The sequence below is a fragment of the Aristolochia californica genome, unplaced genomic scaffold (assembly GCF_029961685.1).
Source record: "Aristolochia californica isolate CCGP_79_NKW_82.1479 unplaced genomic scaffold, dmAriCali1.0.hap1 SCAF_3, whole genome shotgun sequence".
NCBI classification, from domain to species: Eukaryota; Viridiplantae; Streptophyta; class Magnoliopsida; order Piperales; family Aristolochiaceae; genus Aristolochia; species Aristolochia californica.
In genome coordinates, this window is record NW_027181992.1 from 7,568,738 (window position 1) to 7,585,368 (window position 16,631).

Below are 16,631 nucleotides of genomic sequence, written 5' to 3' on the forward strand. Positions count from 1 at the left end.
AATAATCACTAAGCAACCTTTCCCGGGGAGAGTAAGGAAAGAACATTCAGAGGGGTAATTTCGATAACCTGCTGCGTTGCTCCTAGTATTTTTATATATAATCGATTAAGAGGGTATACCTATTTTCTTTCCATTAAAACAAATTTAAGATGGAGAAATTTTTTCAACCCTGACATACTAAAGCCTTCTAAAGAACACATGTAATATTCTTTGGGAAAAAAAAAAAAAAAAACTCTTCTACTTGAACAAGGAATAGCACTTGAAATTTCAACCTGATTGTCAGTATGGATCCTGAGAACGTAGTTTCTCACTCCAATCCAAAGGCAACTTTCAGAGCCACCATAATCATCATACTGGCTCTGGACTTCAATGCCTATTTCCAGTTATTAAGGGCGATTCCATGTCTTTCAAGATTACCGAAAGTTTCACCATCACAAGTTCTCATAAACTTACAGTACACAGATGGCAAGCTGCTGCAGCAGACCTCTTCTGGTGTCATGAATTCCAAGCGGAGCCCCTGGGGCAGACAACAGTTACTACAAATGCTGGTTTCTCGTCCAAATCATGGACAACATGCTTCAGCAATTTCATTCACGATAACTCCAAATACGGAAGAACATCAAACTTGAGTTCGCTAATCCGGAAAACACCAGCAGCAGATCCACCGAAAGAAGGCTACAAGTTCGGTATCGCCGTAACCATACCACCACATTTTTATTCCTCCTTCACATCACCATCCACAGCATTGTCAGCGCTGCCGCTAACATTCACAGGATATGCACCACTACCAGGGTCTTGGTCTTCTGTAACACAAGATTGACCTCCAACTTGGGTATTTTGTTCATCAACGCTATCACATTTCATCTCATCATTTTCCACTGGCACCAATGGTGCAGGTTTTGGAATGACATCCTCATATTTATTACCAGCAATCTGATCTTTTTCTACACCAGAATCAATCATCATTTTTTCTCCCTCAGTAACTTCATCAGACGCAGTACAGGCATTACTCTCATCTGTATCAACAAAAGGAGCACTTGAATTTTCATGAACAGTCTCTGAATTGACAGTGTTAGATGCATCAAAGTTATTTCCAGCACCACTGTCACTAGCATTTAAAACAACTTCCTCTACGTTGACAGGGTTTGAGACTGCTTCACCATTTTCTAAATTAGCATCAACAAAAGCTGCAGTAGAGTTCATATTTGTCTCGCTATTCAGGGTATCAGGTGCAGTGTGGCCATTCTCTGCACCAGTATGTCCAAGAGCAGCATTGAAGTTGTCCACACCCACCTCCTTATTTATGGTGTCAGGTTTCTCTTCAGACGCAACCATGACTTCAAGGGTGCGATTCCTTGCTGCAATTTCAGCTTCTCTTTCCATCTCCAGTTTGTACTTCTCAAGAAGAGTTTGAATACTTTCCCGCTCAGCTTCTAGCATTCCATATCGGTGCTGCATTTTCCTCTCGAGCTCTTTCTGCTTGTTTACTTCCTGAAGCAAATCCTTGATCCGAGATGTAGCTGCCAGTTGTTCTTGTTTCTGCAAAGCTTGGAAACATTCAAGTTCTGTCGCAGCTGTGTCCATTTGCTTGTAAGTGTCTTCTATTTGTGACCACAACTTCATAGACCGCATCTGTTCATCCAAAAGAAAGCAAGTATTCATAAAATAACTTTATGATTTCCACTGTATAGTTTGAAATTCAAGTCCTTCATCAATATTGGGTTATGTCGTGAACTTAAGGAAGTATATGGAAGAAAAATCACAAACCACAAACAAATATTCTTGAAATGCTACCTGAAATCCATGTGTCAGAATTTTGATTTTCTGTTCAAGCCGTTGAGCCTTCTTCGTCTCCTCATCCATTCTCCTCTTCACATTCTCAAATACACTCTGTAACGCTGAAAGTTTGTCACTGTTGCTAGCAACACTAGCAAGACCATATGAATTACGAGTGGGAAAGTACATAAGATCTTCTTGACAAGCATCTCGTGCTTTGACAAATTCATCAAGAGACTCATCTTCGTGCCCCATTGCCACACGAAGGAATTGAATTTCCTCTTTGATCAAAGAGTCAGCCTGCAAAAAAAATGGTAACAACTAAACTTCAAAAAATCTGCAATGAGACTTCATCATAAGAAACTGTTACATAAATGGAAGGAGACATGAATTATGCATTGCCCAACAGCTAACGTCACCTAAGGAGGGGTTAGTGTGTTTAGAATTGTATTTCTGGGATATAACTTCTAGAATTTTATTACTGGAATACAATTTTTTAATATAAATATTTTCAGAATGCAGAACTCGAGTTAAAGTGTGGCTCTAGAATTACTATAAAAAGTTAAAATCACGGTCAATTCAAAAAGGTTATCTGGTTTGAAAAAAGTTAAAATCATTATTGTTCTTTGTGGTGTTTTTTTCCTTTTTTTGAGATACAAAATTTCCAGAGAAAAAGCTGTCATTCTGGAGTTTATTTCCATTGCTGGAGGATGGAAATAGAACTCCACAAGCTGAAGAAATTTTTTGACCATTGGAATTCTTATCAGCATTAATTCCAGACACACTAATGCTGGAATTTGGAAACAAATAGAATTAAAATTCTAGTCACAACGCACTAACCCCCTCCCCCCCAAGTAAAAACTATTTTCATGAAAAGGCTTAAGTAGATGCATGAAGGTACTAAATTAGGCCAGCAATTGCTGATGCTAGATGCAACTATTCAAGACACCTGACCTGTTTGGATTCTTAATATCTTATATTGGAGATTATCAGCAAGTGCAACTTCAAAATTTTAATAGCAGCACAAGATTTGGCTATCCAGACATGTTACAGTAGAAAAATTGTCGAACAATTAGCTGAACATCCTAGACTCATCTATGGCCGCCCATGAAATCCTTCACTCTTCCAAAAAATCCAACAAACCAAGAGTTGTTATTAAGCTTGACTTTGAAAAGGCCTTTGACAGAGTCAATTGGAAGCAGTCGACCACATCCTTGATAAGATGGGTTTCTCCACCCGATGGAGATTCTGGATGAGAAGTTGTATCTCTAATGTATCCTATTATGTTCTGGTAAATGGCAAACCTTGTGGTTATTTTAAGGGCTTCAGGGGAATCAGGCAGGGGGACCCTCTTTCTCCCTTTCTTTTCACTCTCATTGGAGAACAATTAACTGCCATGGTCCGTCTTGCTAAAACATCAGGATGGCTTACTCCTATTTCTTTTGACCCTGCCCTCGATATAAGGCTCCTCCAATATGCGGATGATACTATTCTTTTCTAAGATGGCTCCCTCAACCAAATTCATAATTTAAGCGCCCTTTTGAGCTTATTCGAAATCTCTTCTGGGCAAAAAATTAGTTGGGAGAAATCCTCTATCTCCGGTTACAACATTGAACCTAGATTACTCAGCTCCATGGCAAATTATCTTGGTTGCAACATAGAATCATTTATTGGATCCTATCTGGGAATGCCTCTGACTCCCTGTCTCCCCTCTAAAGCTTGCTGGCACCCTGTCATTGAGCGAAGGACGACTTGCCACCTGGCGGGGGAAATTCTTATCTAAAGCAGGCAAGTTAGTTCCAATCAAATCATGTTTGCAGGGTATACCCACCTATTTTTTGTCTATGTTCCACTGCCCTGCATCTATCAGAAACAAAATTGACACTCTAAAAAGGCGTTTCCTTTGGGGTGGCCCGAATGGTGAAAACAAATATCATCTAGTCAAATGGGAGGAAGTGTGCAAACCTAAACTATTGGGTGGATTGGGAATCCAGAACATCAACGACACAAACTCTGCTCTTCTTCTTAAGTGGATATGGAAATTTAATATGCAACCAAATTTGATTTGGAGAGCCTTTGTTGCAGAAAAAACAAATATTCATTGTGGTTGGTGGACAGAAGGAGGGAAAATCTACACTCTCTCACCTGTCTGGAAAAAAATCGTTCGACACCTTCCCAACTTCAAAGTGGCAACAAAATGTTACATTGGAAATGGAGGATTAATCAAATTCTGGAAGGACTGGTGGATTGGCCAATCTCCACTCAACATTAGCTTTCCAAAAATATCTGGCCTCTCAGGTAACTCGGAGGCTCTCTTTTCTGACATCTGGTTAGAAAATGGGGATTGGAATTTAAATCTCATAAAGCATCTCACTGACCCAGAAGCTCTCCTTACATCTAAACTCCTTCACAACCGCCCAACCAGACACGCAAACACCTCAGGTGACACTCTAATCTGGACTCCCTGTCCAAAAGGTACCTTCTCCACATCCTCCGCCTACAAATTCTTAAACCACCTCTCCTCAACCCTCCCAAAGCACCCTGTTGCCTATGTATGGGACCTCCTTGCCCCTGACATTAGGTTTGTAATCTTCTTCTTTGTTTTCAATATATGCACCATTTTTCAAAAAAAAAAAAAAAAAACAGCCACAAGAATATGATTTCAACTTACCAAGCAAAAAATATCATAATCACGTTATGATCTTCAGAATTTACATGCTTCAATAGCTATCTAATACATCTCGCTGCTAAAAAGCCAGCTAGATCAGCACTTCTCCACTAAAGAATGATCAAGCAGTGGGAATACATTTAAGGGGGCATACAAAACATTAAAAAATCAGCCTTTTACCAAATAAAACTCTAAAAAATTCTAAAAAATGGATAACAATATAAGTAGATGCATCCAATTTGACAAGCAGCTTTCAAACATAAAAGATAAATTATTTAAACAAACTTAAACAATGACAGCCATTCCAAATTATTTCAAGCAATGTCAACCTACATCTTTTTTATTTATTGCTGGAGTAATAGCAAGATGAATAAAGAAGCACGAGTTCAAGAAAGTAAAATCAACCTATACAGAATTCAGGGTTGGCAATATGGCAGGTCAAAATGGGAATCACTCCACTTGAAGCAGGCTGGGGATGTCATCCCATCCCGTAGGGTGGGGACAACGTTAGCTAGAAAACCTGATGGTTTCAGACAAGTACAAATCGGCAACCACTACCCCCAAGGATGGCTCCTCGCATAAAAAAGGGAGAGGATTCTCCGCTCCCTTCTCTTCTGTTCATTATAGAGGGCCAGACAAGGAGGAACAAGGGAAGATACCAAAAAAATTTAAGAAAGGGAAACAGTATCCTGAAAAGAAACCAACAAGGAGGGGAATGGGGTCCCTCCTTTTTTTAGTTTCTCACTGCTGCCGCAGAGAAACGAGGGTGAAGAGGAAGGGCCCCTCCATTTCAGTCTCCTCTCTGCAACAGATAGGAGACATAAAGGGGTTGGAGGAACCTCCCTCCCAATGCTCCGTTGAGACTCATTCTCTCTCCTATCACAGTGTGAAGCTCTGATGGGGCTCTGATGAGCCAACACAAGGCTTCTGCCCAATCATAGGTGGGGCAGGGACAGGGTGGAGCATTGAGGTAGTGGATGGGGTCAGGTTACACAAAACCCAACCGATTGCAGTCTCTAATACAGATGTCAAATTGGGTTGGTTTCCTAAGCACTAGAAACTTTTGCCTCGTGAGTGGCATGCTAGGGCACCTATATATATACATATATATATGTGTGTGTGTGAAAATGTATGAACTGCAATATTGACAAACTAACAATGAACTGCACAAAAGAAAGCACCTGAAAGGCAAAAAGATAACATATGGATTTTGAGGCATCACAAAGAATGCAAGAAATATGTTTATAAAAATGAACTTGACCGTAAGGATATAGAACTCGTAAGAGACATGGAAAACAGCCTCAAAATGTGTTGCACACAAGAAGTGCTTTAAAACTGTCCGGTTGGGACCAAACTTCAAATTCTTGTCTTGCAGTTCTCAACCTTTTAAAAAACCAAACAGTAAGACAATCTAAAAAAGTTAGCCTATTGGCAGTACTCTTAGGAACTCAAGTGATTTTTTTTAATAACAAGGAGAAAAAGGATTCCATTTGTCAGAGTTAGGTGGTTCCGTCCACCTGGGTGGTTCTGTCCACCACTGATGGGTTAGGTACTTGGCTTTCCGCACTTAACAGACCGGTCTTTTGGGTTGTATTGGCTAGGCGTTTGACATGGTATCAGAGTTGGGCACCACGTTCTGCGTTCGAATCCTGGCGGAAGCGGTAGGGAACGGGAACGGGAACGGGAACGGTGGGTGTCAGAGTTAGGTGATTCCGTCCACCACTGATGGGTTAAGTACTTGGCTTTCCGCACTTAATAAACCGGTCTTTTGGGTTGCATTGGTTAGGCGTTTGACACCATTAACAAGTCTCCGGAGGGAGGAAAGAGTAGAGATAAAGGATCACAACAAAACTAAAAGCCAAAGAAAGAGCTCGCCCAAGAGAAGTTGCAAAAACCATCAAAGGGGGTAAGAGGCTCCTGTAGTGAAGTGTTGTCGGGAGACCACCTCCTTAGCCTAGTTGTCAACAATTCTATTAGCGCTTCTATGGGAGTGCTGCCAAGAAATATTCATGCTCTTACTTTGTTCTAAGAGGAAGCACAATGAGGAGAGAAGCAATAGTTCAAGCCAACTCTAGAATATGGTTTTCCAACCCGACAAGTCAACCCGAATTTTAAAAGGGGCAGGTCAGGTTGGGGGTCATACTTGCCCCATCTGTTTTGGTCAAGTCCCCTCTGACCTACCTTGAGTCCAACTCCAGACTCAGGTTGAGCCGAAATGACCTAGGTTTTGAAGAAAGTGGGTTGGGTCACAGTTCCAGGATGGAAAACCCTACTCTAGAAAAAAAAAACCCTCCAAATGTGCCCTGAGAGGGGGTAGTGGAGAAAGAGGTGGTCCCCCGTCTCAAGGGAGTAGACATCACAGAGTCTGCAATTTTGGTACCCAATATTTTTTCCAAATCGTGGAATTGATCCACTGTGAAGATTCTATTCTTTGCAGCACACTATAGGAAGTGATTGACCCTGGCATCCAGAGCTTCTTGTCGTAAGTTATAGCCATATAGAAAAGCATATTGGGAGGTCAATGAGTATAGGCTTGAAGCGTCACACTTCCAGACCATAATGTTCTCTCCCGAACCTGTGAAATACTGTTATCTAAAGTTGATATGAGGTTTAATGCTTCTAGGTCTTCGTTATTTCGTAATGCTCTTCTTAGATCAATACAACCACCATTTGTGATGCAATATGAGTTTCTCACAAATATATTCTGGTCCCTACCTAGCTAAGGCATGGATCAGAATGCACTAGCCAAATTCTTTCTCCAATCCAAGAACCCCCCCTAGAAGGAGGAATGATCCCAACATCGAGCATGAATTGTGTATCCCACTTCAAATTGAGGGACAAGCTTGTAAATTTGCTTCCAAATGCTAGATGCATGGGTTGGGAAAGGGGAAGGGGGATCCGAAAATTATCTGAGAAGTTATATTTCCTTGTCATGCTTTTACTCCACATGCAAGTGTTGTTTGAACCAAATTTCCAAAGCCATTTCCTGCCAATTTGACGGAAGCCAAATTCTGACTTTTGTCCCATAAGTTCATCCACAAGCTCTTATAAAAGGATTAAAAGGTAACAGCTAACACACGGTGCCCCTCCTTAGCTTTTGTTATTCATTCCTGCTGAAATATGCTCATATCAGAGGTTGACAAATTTGGACTAAAATCTTGCTAATAATGAACCCATTAATTACTTAGAAAAATATCTTTTAGTGGCAATTCTCAAGTTTAATACACATTTCAAAAAAAAAAAAAAGTTTGATATGAAAAACGCTTTGGACAAGATGAGGCTAGAATTTTCATGATTTTGTGATGGAAAAGATGGGTTTGACTCCAACATTTTGATAACAAATTTTGTCCTTTGTTGTCTCCTTAGTTTTGGTCAATAGAGGTGCTAGCAATTTTCTTCAAGAGATCCCATGCATTACACCAAGGTGACCCCTGTCCTATTATGTAAGATGGTTGTGGAGATGCCCTGGCTTTAGTTATGTCAGTAAAGTAAATTAGTCATGCTATCTCCAATATCCTTGGCATTGACCGAGGAGCACTTGCTTTTGTGATGATGTGCCAATTGATCAGATCACCGATCTCAAAGCCCAGCCTTTCCCTATTTGGAACCATAACACAATTAGGTATTCACACTATTGGTTTCCCCTCATCAAATGGCTGGCATTTTCAGAATGTCAAACTTCTGAATTTCTTTAACTTAACTTAGCCTAACTCACTCTCCCTTTGGTTCCCAATTCTTGAAAGTTTAATATGAACCTTTCCACTCAGAAGGTAAGCTGCTCACAGAAGCAGGTCACTTCACTCTTGTGAAATTCATCCTTACTGGGCTTTCTAACTATTTCCTCCCTCTTTTCACATCCTCTACCAGACTTGTGCTAGTTTAAAGTTCCTCCGACAAGCCTAGATATCATTTGGAGAAATGAATTGAGATTTCTAGTAATACAGCACCCAGGCTGCTCAGGAACAAGAAAAAAATCAAATATGAATCAAGCAACTTCTGGCCTAGTGATTATGGCATTCAGCATAGAGACTAATGCTCATTAGAGAAGGATGATACCTAATAAATATATCCATTGCAATGATTATTGGACTCCCCAACAAATTCCCTCAAAGAGTCAAACCCCTCTTAGGAAGGGTACCTGCAAGCTCCAACTCGTTTTTATAAGGGTATCCACCTTAGTGTCAATTCCAGACCCCACCTTAGATTTCAGGCTCGTTGGTGGATAAAAGACACTCTCCTAGCTGTAGCCTTTTCTTCTCTTTGTATTGCCAAGCCAGTAATGTGTAGGCAAACCAGGGGTTGAATCTGAACTCATGAAGGACCCTTAAAGATACTGAGGCTGTACTGGTCCCCAGTCTTCTGCCTTTGTACAGCTCCTCTCTTGGCAATCCTAGTCCAGCAAGGTTTCCATTAAGGACTATGAAAGGTTTCTCCTCCTTTACTCTGGTCTCATAGGCTGTTTTGACTCTCTAGACGCTGAAATGCAGGATCTACTGAATGGAATCAGATTGATTGCCAGAGATCATATAACCCAGACACTGCAGACAGGGATTAAACAAATGTCACAAGCTGGCTTTCCAAGAAGTCTGATCCTCCTTGGAGGCTTAGATACATATTTGATATCTCCTCATCATGGACAGTTCAGTGGAAGCATGCATCAAGATAGGCTAATAGTCTTCCAGGTTCACCAGCTAAAGAGGGGGTCTCCTGTGAGCATCTGGCTCTTGGTGGGTCCCTTCCATTGTCATTCTTTAAATTCTTTTATCTTATAGCATGTATCTGATTCAGCTTACCATAATACTAGCTCACACCATTTTCAAAAAATGATCTTTGGATGACACAATCTTCTAAGTGAAAGCATAATAATAAGTTCACTCTGCTGTTGTCTAGAAAAACCTACTTCCTTGTGATCATCTTGCTCGCTTCGCAAAAAAATTCACTCTTTCAATGGGTATACTGCAAAAACCAGAATTTTGACTATGGATAACACCGGGCATCAGGGCAACTCTTGCAAGCTTTGTGAAATTGAAAATAAATCCAACCACTGGGTAGTGCCACTCTCTTTCTCCTTTGAGGTTGGGGGTTCTATAATCAGTGGCTTTGTCATTTGCTTCTGTCCCCTCTTTTATGGTTGATCTCTCAATTATCTTCTCTCCCTCTTCAAAAAATGTCAAGGAGTCTTTGGCACTTTACGATTGTTGCTGTCTCATGGAGCCTTTCAGCAGAAAGAAATTGGAGAACCGTCTTCAGGACAAATAGGTTCCCTCTAGCCAAACTCCAACAGAAGTTCTAAGAGAATCCTGGTGCTGGAGGTGTCATCTGTGACCAAGATGGTGAGCTCCTTGATGTGGGACCGAACAACAACATGATGCGGCATGAATTTTAATTGTCGTATGCAAAATGAGAGAATGTAGTATCAGAATATCAAATCGGAATGAGAAATAGGAGAATAGAGAAGAAAGAAAAGGAAGGGGAAGAAAAGAAGAAAGAGGAAGGAGAGATGGAGAGACCAGAAACAAGGCGATTTTAATAATTCATCTTCAAAACTGAATACCACATCCTGTTACAGCCTTTAAATAACTAAAATTAAAATTCAAAATTCAAAATAGATAAGATCACTATCTGATCAAATCCAGTAAAATCAGAAAAGATAAACCAAAAATTAGAACCAAAATTTAAAATTCAAAATAGATAAGAGCAATATTTGATCAAATCCAATAAAATCAGGAAAGATAAAATAAAAATAATTTTAACTATAATTGGTGGGTCCATTGGGGCCCGATGGGCATATTGGTGTCCCCACTACCCCTCACTTACTCAGGTCCTCTCCGCATTGTTGACCATATAGGGACAGAAATTGGTGCTCTTTTCCATGTTTACAGTATTCCATAATTCTTTCAGTAGCCCTCTTTAGTCGGAGGGGTAATAGGATTTGTTGTCATTAGCTGGTGTACCATAACACAATCCCCTGGTCACCTCCATCTTTTGAGGAGATAAAAGACATTACTCACACTCCTGTTGTCACATGGCTTCATATTGCTCCCTCACACAATTGCATAGTGGACTCCCTTGCAACAGAAGGGCTGCTCATTGCAGAGTCTTGTTGTGAATTTCCCTAAAGGGAAAAAATTCGATTGTTTTGCTCAGATTGTCCCCCTGCGCACCCCCATTCCCACAGGGGTTGGGAAATCTCATAAACCCATAAACATGGATCTCTTCTACACTTCCTCTACACTTTTTTTTTTAATCATAGAAAGACCTCCTCTAGGTTTCAATGTGCTCTTTCTTTCCTTCTCTTGTGCTCTTTCCACCCATAAGTTCCTCTTTCTCCTCTTCCTTGTCCATCTTATAAGTTTCCAATAAAAAAGTGGCATCGCCAGCTTAAAGATCATATTCAGATGGCATAATATAGTACAATGCTCCACTACTATAAATGTAGAATCCAACCTGAAGTGTTTCTTCAGAAGAGGTCTTCAAACCACCCAATTGCAGAATGACATTCAAGAGTTCCATTTCCAGTTAAGATTACAGGTGTATTTTAGTTACTTATGACATTATATCAAAGATTGCATTATATAGTTAGAGAGTGACAGCAGATCTTAAATCCCTTATTTTTAGTTCCTCTTTTGTTAGTCAACAGCTACCACCATGAATGCTTTAGACAAGGGCATTGAGATAGGATTTAACAAGTTTTTTTCTTGAATAGTGGTTAAGTAAAGCATGTGTATAATACATGGAGGGAGTAACAGATAAGATATTTATATTAAATAATAATGATAACATGAAAGAAAAATATTAGCAGATGAATACACAATTAGTGTAACTAGGAACTCAGAAACATGGATGCAGGCCTCTGCATTAATGGAATTTAAGTTTTTACAGCAAAATTCTTTAGAAAGAACTGATACACCAGCCATGTTTTATGGAGCAGAGTGTGGACAGTGAAGAAGCAAAGAAAATCAGCAGACTGAATCTATTAGAGAACAGGTAGAAGCCACTCAATGAAGATTGAGTAGACTGCTTAGAACGTTCATGTCAGCATTCAGTTGAAGGACTGTCCCCTAAAGAACAGTAACAATTTACATGGATGGAAGTGACCAAAACTTGAAGAAGGCCACCAAGACAAAAAGTAGGAAATGACCGAGTATCACATGGATGGAAGTGAAAAAATACTAGTATAAACTCAACCTTAAAGTGGAAAATGACTTGAGCAGAATAGAGAAAGTTTGCCCTTCAAACTTAAACACCGATTCAACCTCTAGGGAGGGTTAGTGTGTTTGGAATTTGTCTGGAATTAGAATTGGTGTCACAGGAACTAATGTTCAGTCAGAATTTCTAGAGCACCAACTTTTCTTGCAGTTCTGGAAATCAATTTTCATTCTCCAACAATGGAAATAGAATTCTAGAAAGGGGAGAATACTTATTGTTATGTTGTACTTCCTCACAAGCTTTACATTCTTTTCACATAAAATGCAAATATACACGTTTAACCCTTTTTTCCATGCATGCCATACCAAACAACAAAAAGAGACTCATCATCTATTTTTTCATACATACCATATAAAAAAGCTTTACATCTCACTTTTTTTTGTAGATAATAATGATAAAAAAATTAACTGTTTCAACCACTTCTTTCTTTCTTATCCTAAATGAACAAATATCCTTTTTTCGCAATAAATACCATATAAAATATTGCAAATACCATTCCCAAAATAATATCATGTCTTACAAAATTACATGAATACCAGGGTTATTAAACTTGGTTGACCAAAGCTTGGGCTGGCTAATCAAGCAGGTTACTAAGCCCAGTCAACCCGACTGTTTGTCACACAGGAGATTTCTCCCCACTTTACATATAAAAAAGCTTTACATCTCACTTTTTTTTTTTTTTTTTTGTGGGAGGTGGGAGGGGGGAGGAGGATTGCCTCCTCTTCCCTCTCTTTTGGCACCAATAAGGCGAGTGGAGGATCCTCCCCCTACAGAACCAAAAAAAGGGTCTGTCCCTGTGTGTCCCCCCATCCTCATTCTTCTGCACAGCATAAGGAGAATAAGTTAAGGTTTAGGTCAGGTTTGATGAAACCTGTCCCTACCCTAAACCTGTGCAGGTTTTTTTCCAACCCCATCCCCGCATTGCAAGGTAAGAAAGAAAACTCCAACCCGGGTTTTTCATGTCGAGTCGGATCAGATTCCTCGCTTAACCCAAACCAATGCCCACCCCTACTGGTCACCTCACTAGATCGATGACCACGTCAAATTTCATAGCAGTGAAGAACAGCCAATATTTTCAGTGATATGACAAGACTAAAATATCTTTTCAGCTTTTTTTGAATGTCAAATGATTAAAGTATCTTGTGAAACATCGCTAAGGTACCTTTTGTCTTTGTCATACAATATTATATAAATTTGTATTGCAGAACATCTTTTGCCATTTTGTCATATATAATAGCAAAAGATGTTCTTCCAAAATTTATATAATTAAATACATTATTATTTTCTACTAACAACGATTGTTTTTCCCTAATGAATTATTCTTCAGCAATTACAATTAACCAACTATCAGCGAAGCTCTATTAAGTGAAATATGTCTAGTAATATATTTGAAAAAAAACTAGTAATTCCTCAAATCACATTAACTATGAAATTCTTTATTCGAGAAATATTTTTTCTAGAAAACTTCATTCCGGCAACAAAATTTCACTAAAAATACTACAGCCATGCAATTCTAAGTTCACTAAACCCATTGCAATGTAGGCTAGGAATTGTGACAACATCCAAAGTTTTTTTTGAGAGACAACAACATCCAAAGTTACGTATACGTTTTGTAGTATAAGCAAGGAAGTTGCAAAATGGAACTCAATAAAATCCCTAGAAAAAAAGTATAAAATAAAAATACATAAAGGGGATCCATGTGGTAATAATTAGCTTATTTCTTCATGGATCACATGCTCTATAACGACAGAAGACCATGATGATAATGACAGTGATCAAATAAACATGTTCAATAAGCATAAATTTAAGAAAATTGGTTAAAAATACAAATGGATTAAGCTTTTCAGCAATATATGAATAAAAATATATATCATCTTGGACCTTCAAGTAGAAATGAAGTTCCTTTTTGGTAACATATAACTATATGGAAATGTTTCCCATGTCTTCTACATAAATATGCTCAAATATATTATTCAGAATGAGGTTGTTAAAATATCAAATCAGGGGTATTTTTGTCATTTCATATTTTATGTTGTTATCTTATATGATGTCTGTTAGGTAAGCAATGTCTTTATGTGCCTATGGTTCAATTTTCATTCATTTTTACAGGTGTATTTTAGAAGATATATAAGTTTATGTTTGAGGGGTATTTTTGTCTTTTATGTAAAAATACTTAAAAACCCTGATTAAAAGAAAAAGGGGGGCTCCTTTTTTAGGCACGCACTCCAAGGCTTCTGCTGCTGCTCCTCTCCAAGCTCTTCTTTTTCAATCAAACATCAAAATTTTCAAAGGTAAACTAGAAAGAAAATTTATATGCGTCTTCTTCAGAAGAAAATATAATTTGCATACCTCTCTCAGCACATCTTCGTCAAAATCATCAATTTCCGGAATAGATACTGCAGATTTTCCACTTCCAGCTCGCATTCCTCCTTTCTTTTTCTCCTTTTCTCCTTCAAGTGGATATTTAGCATTATCATGCTCTAGTAAAGCTAGAAGCTCCTTTCTTATCATTTCATCTGCCTGCTCAATGAGAGTTGGAGGGACAAAAGAACTTTTGTCACCATCACTTCTAATCACAGAATTCCTGATGAGTTCCACAGAAGCAGAAGGAGGCCTAGGTAGCTCTCTCTGAAGAACTTTTGATCTCTTTCTAAGAAGAGCCTGGTGGCGTGCTTCTTCCTCTGCCTTCTCTCTAGCAATATTATCACTCATGTCTTCTTCTATCTTCTCCTCTACCTCCTCACTCTCCTCAGGAACAGGATGAACAACAATCTGATACTCGTTTTTAGGCTGGGGAATACTAGAAAAACCAGCGCGCAGATTTCTTTGCCACTCAACCTGTCGGCTAAGTTCCAGCTTAGCACTATCATGCATGTCCAGATCTTCATTAATGTGCAGCTCATCACGAATAGGGGTTCCCTTTGGCATCATCCCATAAATAACATCCCGTGATGGTGTCATTCCAATTCTAGGAGTAAGACCTGTAGGACCAGGAGTGGCAATAGGGTTTGGCGTCTGGATCTCCCTCTTTTTGGGTGTAACTCCAGAAAAATCAGATGGGTGCAACTCAGGATTTTCCCCTCCCAATAAAGGCGTCTGTGACTCTCTCAATCTTGCAAGATTTTCAGCTTCCATCATGATAGCATCTCCCATCCCACTAGGAGTTCTCTGAGGTGTGCGCAACGGTGTCATCCCTAGACGCGGTGTCTGAGCATAATTCGCTAGGAGTGCACTAGTGGCTACACTTCCTTCAGCAAGCTCCCCATTACCAACAATATCACTAGCATAACCAATTTTTGCAATTTCCTCCAGTTCATGATCAGAAATCTGTGGAGCCGGAAGCATCAGTTTTGATCTCTTCCTCACTGCTTCGGGATCATTAAGTTTGTTTGCTTGAAGAATTGCTGCAGGTGCATCCTGCCTTTGTGAAATTTTATTCTTTGCAATGTCTTGTTTCCTCAGTTGTGCTTCGACATCGACTCTCCTTTTCCCTTCCAGTTCTTCAATGGTAGTTGGGAACTTGGGCTGCTCCACAGGCCTCTCTTCATCTGCAGTATCATAAAAACCAGGTGGAGGCCTTTTCTCAAAGGGTATCTCGGCATTGTAGTCAATTCCCTTCCTTTTCCTCTTTCTATGTCTGTTGTCTATGCCAGCTGCCTTCAGTTCTCTGCGTTTTTGTAAAGAAGCCAGTCTTCTTGCCTCTTCGAGCTGCTTCTCCCTAGCTTTCCTCTTTGCTTTCTTGCCCCTGGTATTTGCTAAGCGAGCTCGAGCTTCAGAAAGCATTTCTTTCTCATCTTCGTCCATATCAACGGGATCTGGACGAGCAGGTTTAGATTCAGGGTTTGGGTCTATCTCTCCAGGTCGCAATTTCCGCGGGTCATCACTGGGTTCATAGTTCTCGTCCTTGACGCAGGCAGCATCAAGCAGTTTTTCATAACGCTCAAGGCATTGGGATGGCGTCCTACCGACAATTGGTGCAATAGTTCTCCACTGGGTAGGCATGAGTTTGGCAAGATGAAGCAGCTTCTCATCTTCTTCTCTAGTCCACTCAGTCTAATTAAATGAATCACTCATCAGTCTCTGACATGATGTTTACGGAATAAAGATTAAAAAGACACTCAAACATAATAGAGTCAAAGCAATCAAGTAAATAGTTACCTTCTTAATGGACGGGTCTAGCCACTCATACCACCTAGCCTTACACTGCTTTGCAGATTTTCTTACAAGAAGGGAAGAAATTCGAGCCCATTGATTCTTCCCATATTTCATCACAGCTGCTTTAAGGATTTCATCTTCGGTGTTTTTCCAAACACCACCCTTTATCATAATCCTCATCTTGACCGCTTTTTGTTACTCCCTCTAAAATTATTTGTGGAAAGAAATTGCTTGCGAATGGATTCTCGCAATCCCGATGAGCAATGAAAGGGGGAAACTAGTCAAAACTCAGAACCTAAATGCGCCTTCATTGGTAATAACCTAACACACTCCGCCAAAAGATAAACGAAAAAGAAAACGTAAAGTCAGCACAGGTACCTAATTGAAAGAAGATGGACGAAGAAACCAGGCGGCCGCAGGTGAATCGGCGGTGAAAAACTTGCTTGAGAACGTTTAGGGGAGGGGAGAAAGCAGAGAGGAAAAAGGAGGATTTAGGATGTGTTTCTGTCTGTAGAGTAGTGCCATCGGCCAAAAACAAGTTTTCCAAGTTTTGTTCTTGACATAATTACCCTTACATGATTTGAGATATCAAATGCTATCCTGTGGAGATCCATGAGAGTATAAAAACCTAGGGGTTCAAATTTGCTTCTCCTTCTACTATATAATATTTATATTTTGTTATTAAAATAATCAAATTATATGTTTAATTTGATATTTTGCATTTTTTAATTAGTTTATGTGATTTTATTATATTCAGGATTTTGTCTAATATATTTAAATATTTTATTTACACCTAGGTAATTAAGTAATTAGTTGGTAACAA

General features: G+C 39.5%; 1 protein-coding gene across 2 annotated transcripts; it reads right to left on the reverse strand.

The window, feature by feature from the left end:
* Positions 1-216: 216 nt before the first annotated feature.
* LOC137959156 (cell division cycle 5-like protein) lies at positions 217-16,305 on the reverse strand. 2 transcript variants are annotated; one of them, XM_068806486.1, is made up of 5 exons: positions 16,187-16,305; positions 15,812-16,085; positions 14,003-15,706; positions 1,795-2,076; positions 217-1,632 (listed from the first exon to the last, which is right to left on the reverse strand). In XM_068806486.1, exons 2-5 carry the CDS (start codon positions 15,986-15,988, stop codon positions 715-717), a joined length of 3,081 nt encoding a protein of 1,026 aa, XP_068662587.1. In that variant the 5' UTR covers positions 15,989-16,085; positions 16,187-16,305; the 3' UTR covers positions 217-714. The 2 variants fall into 2 exon arrangements, with proteins under 2 accessions (XP_068662587.1, XP_068662586.1); XM_068806485.1 differs by having other exon boundaries at positions 15,812-16,305.
* Between the last annotated feature and the right edge of the window lie 326 nt (positions 16,306-16,631).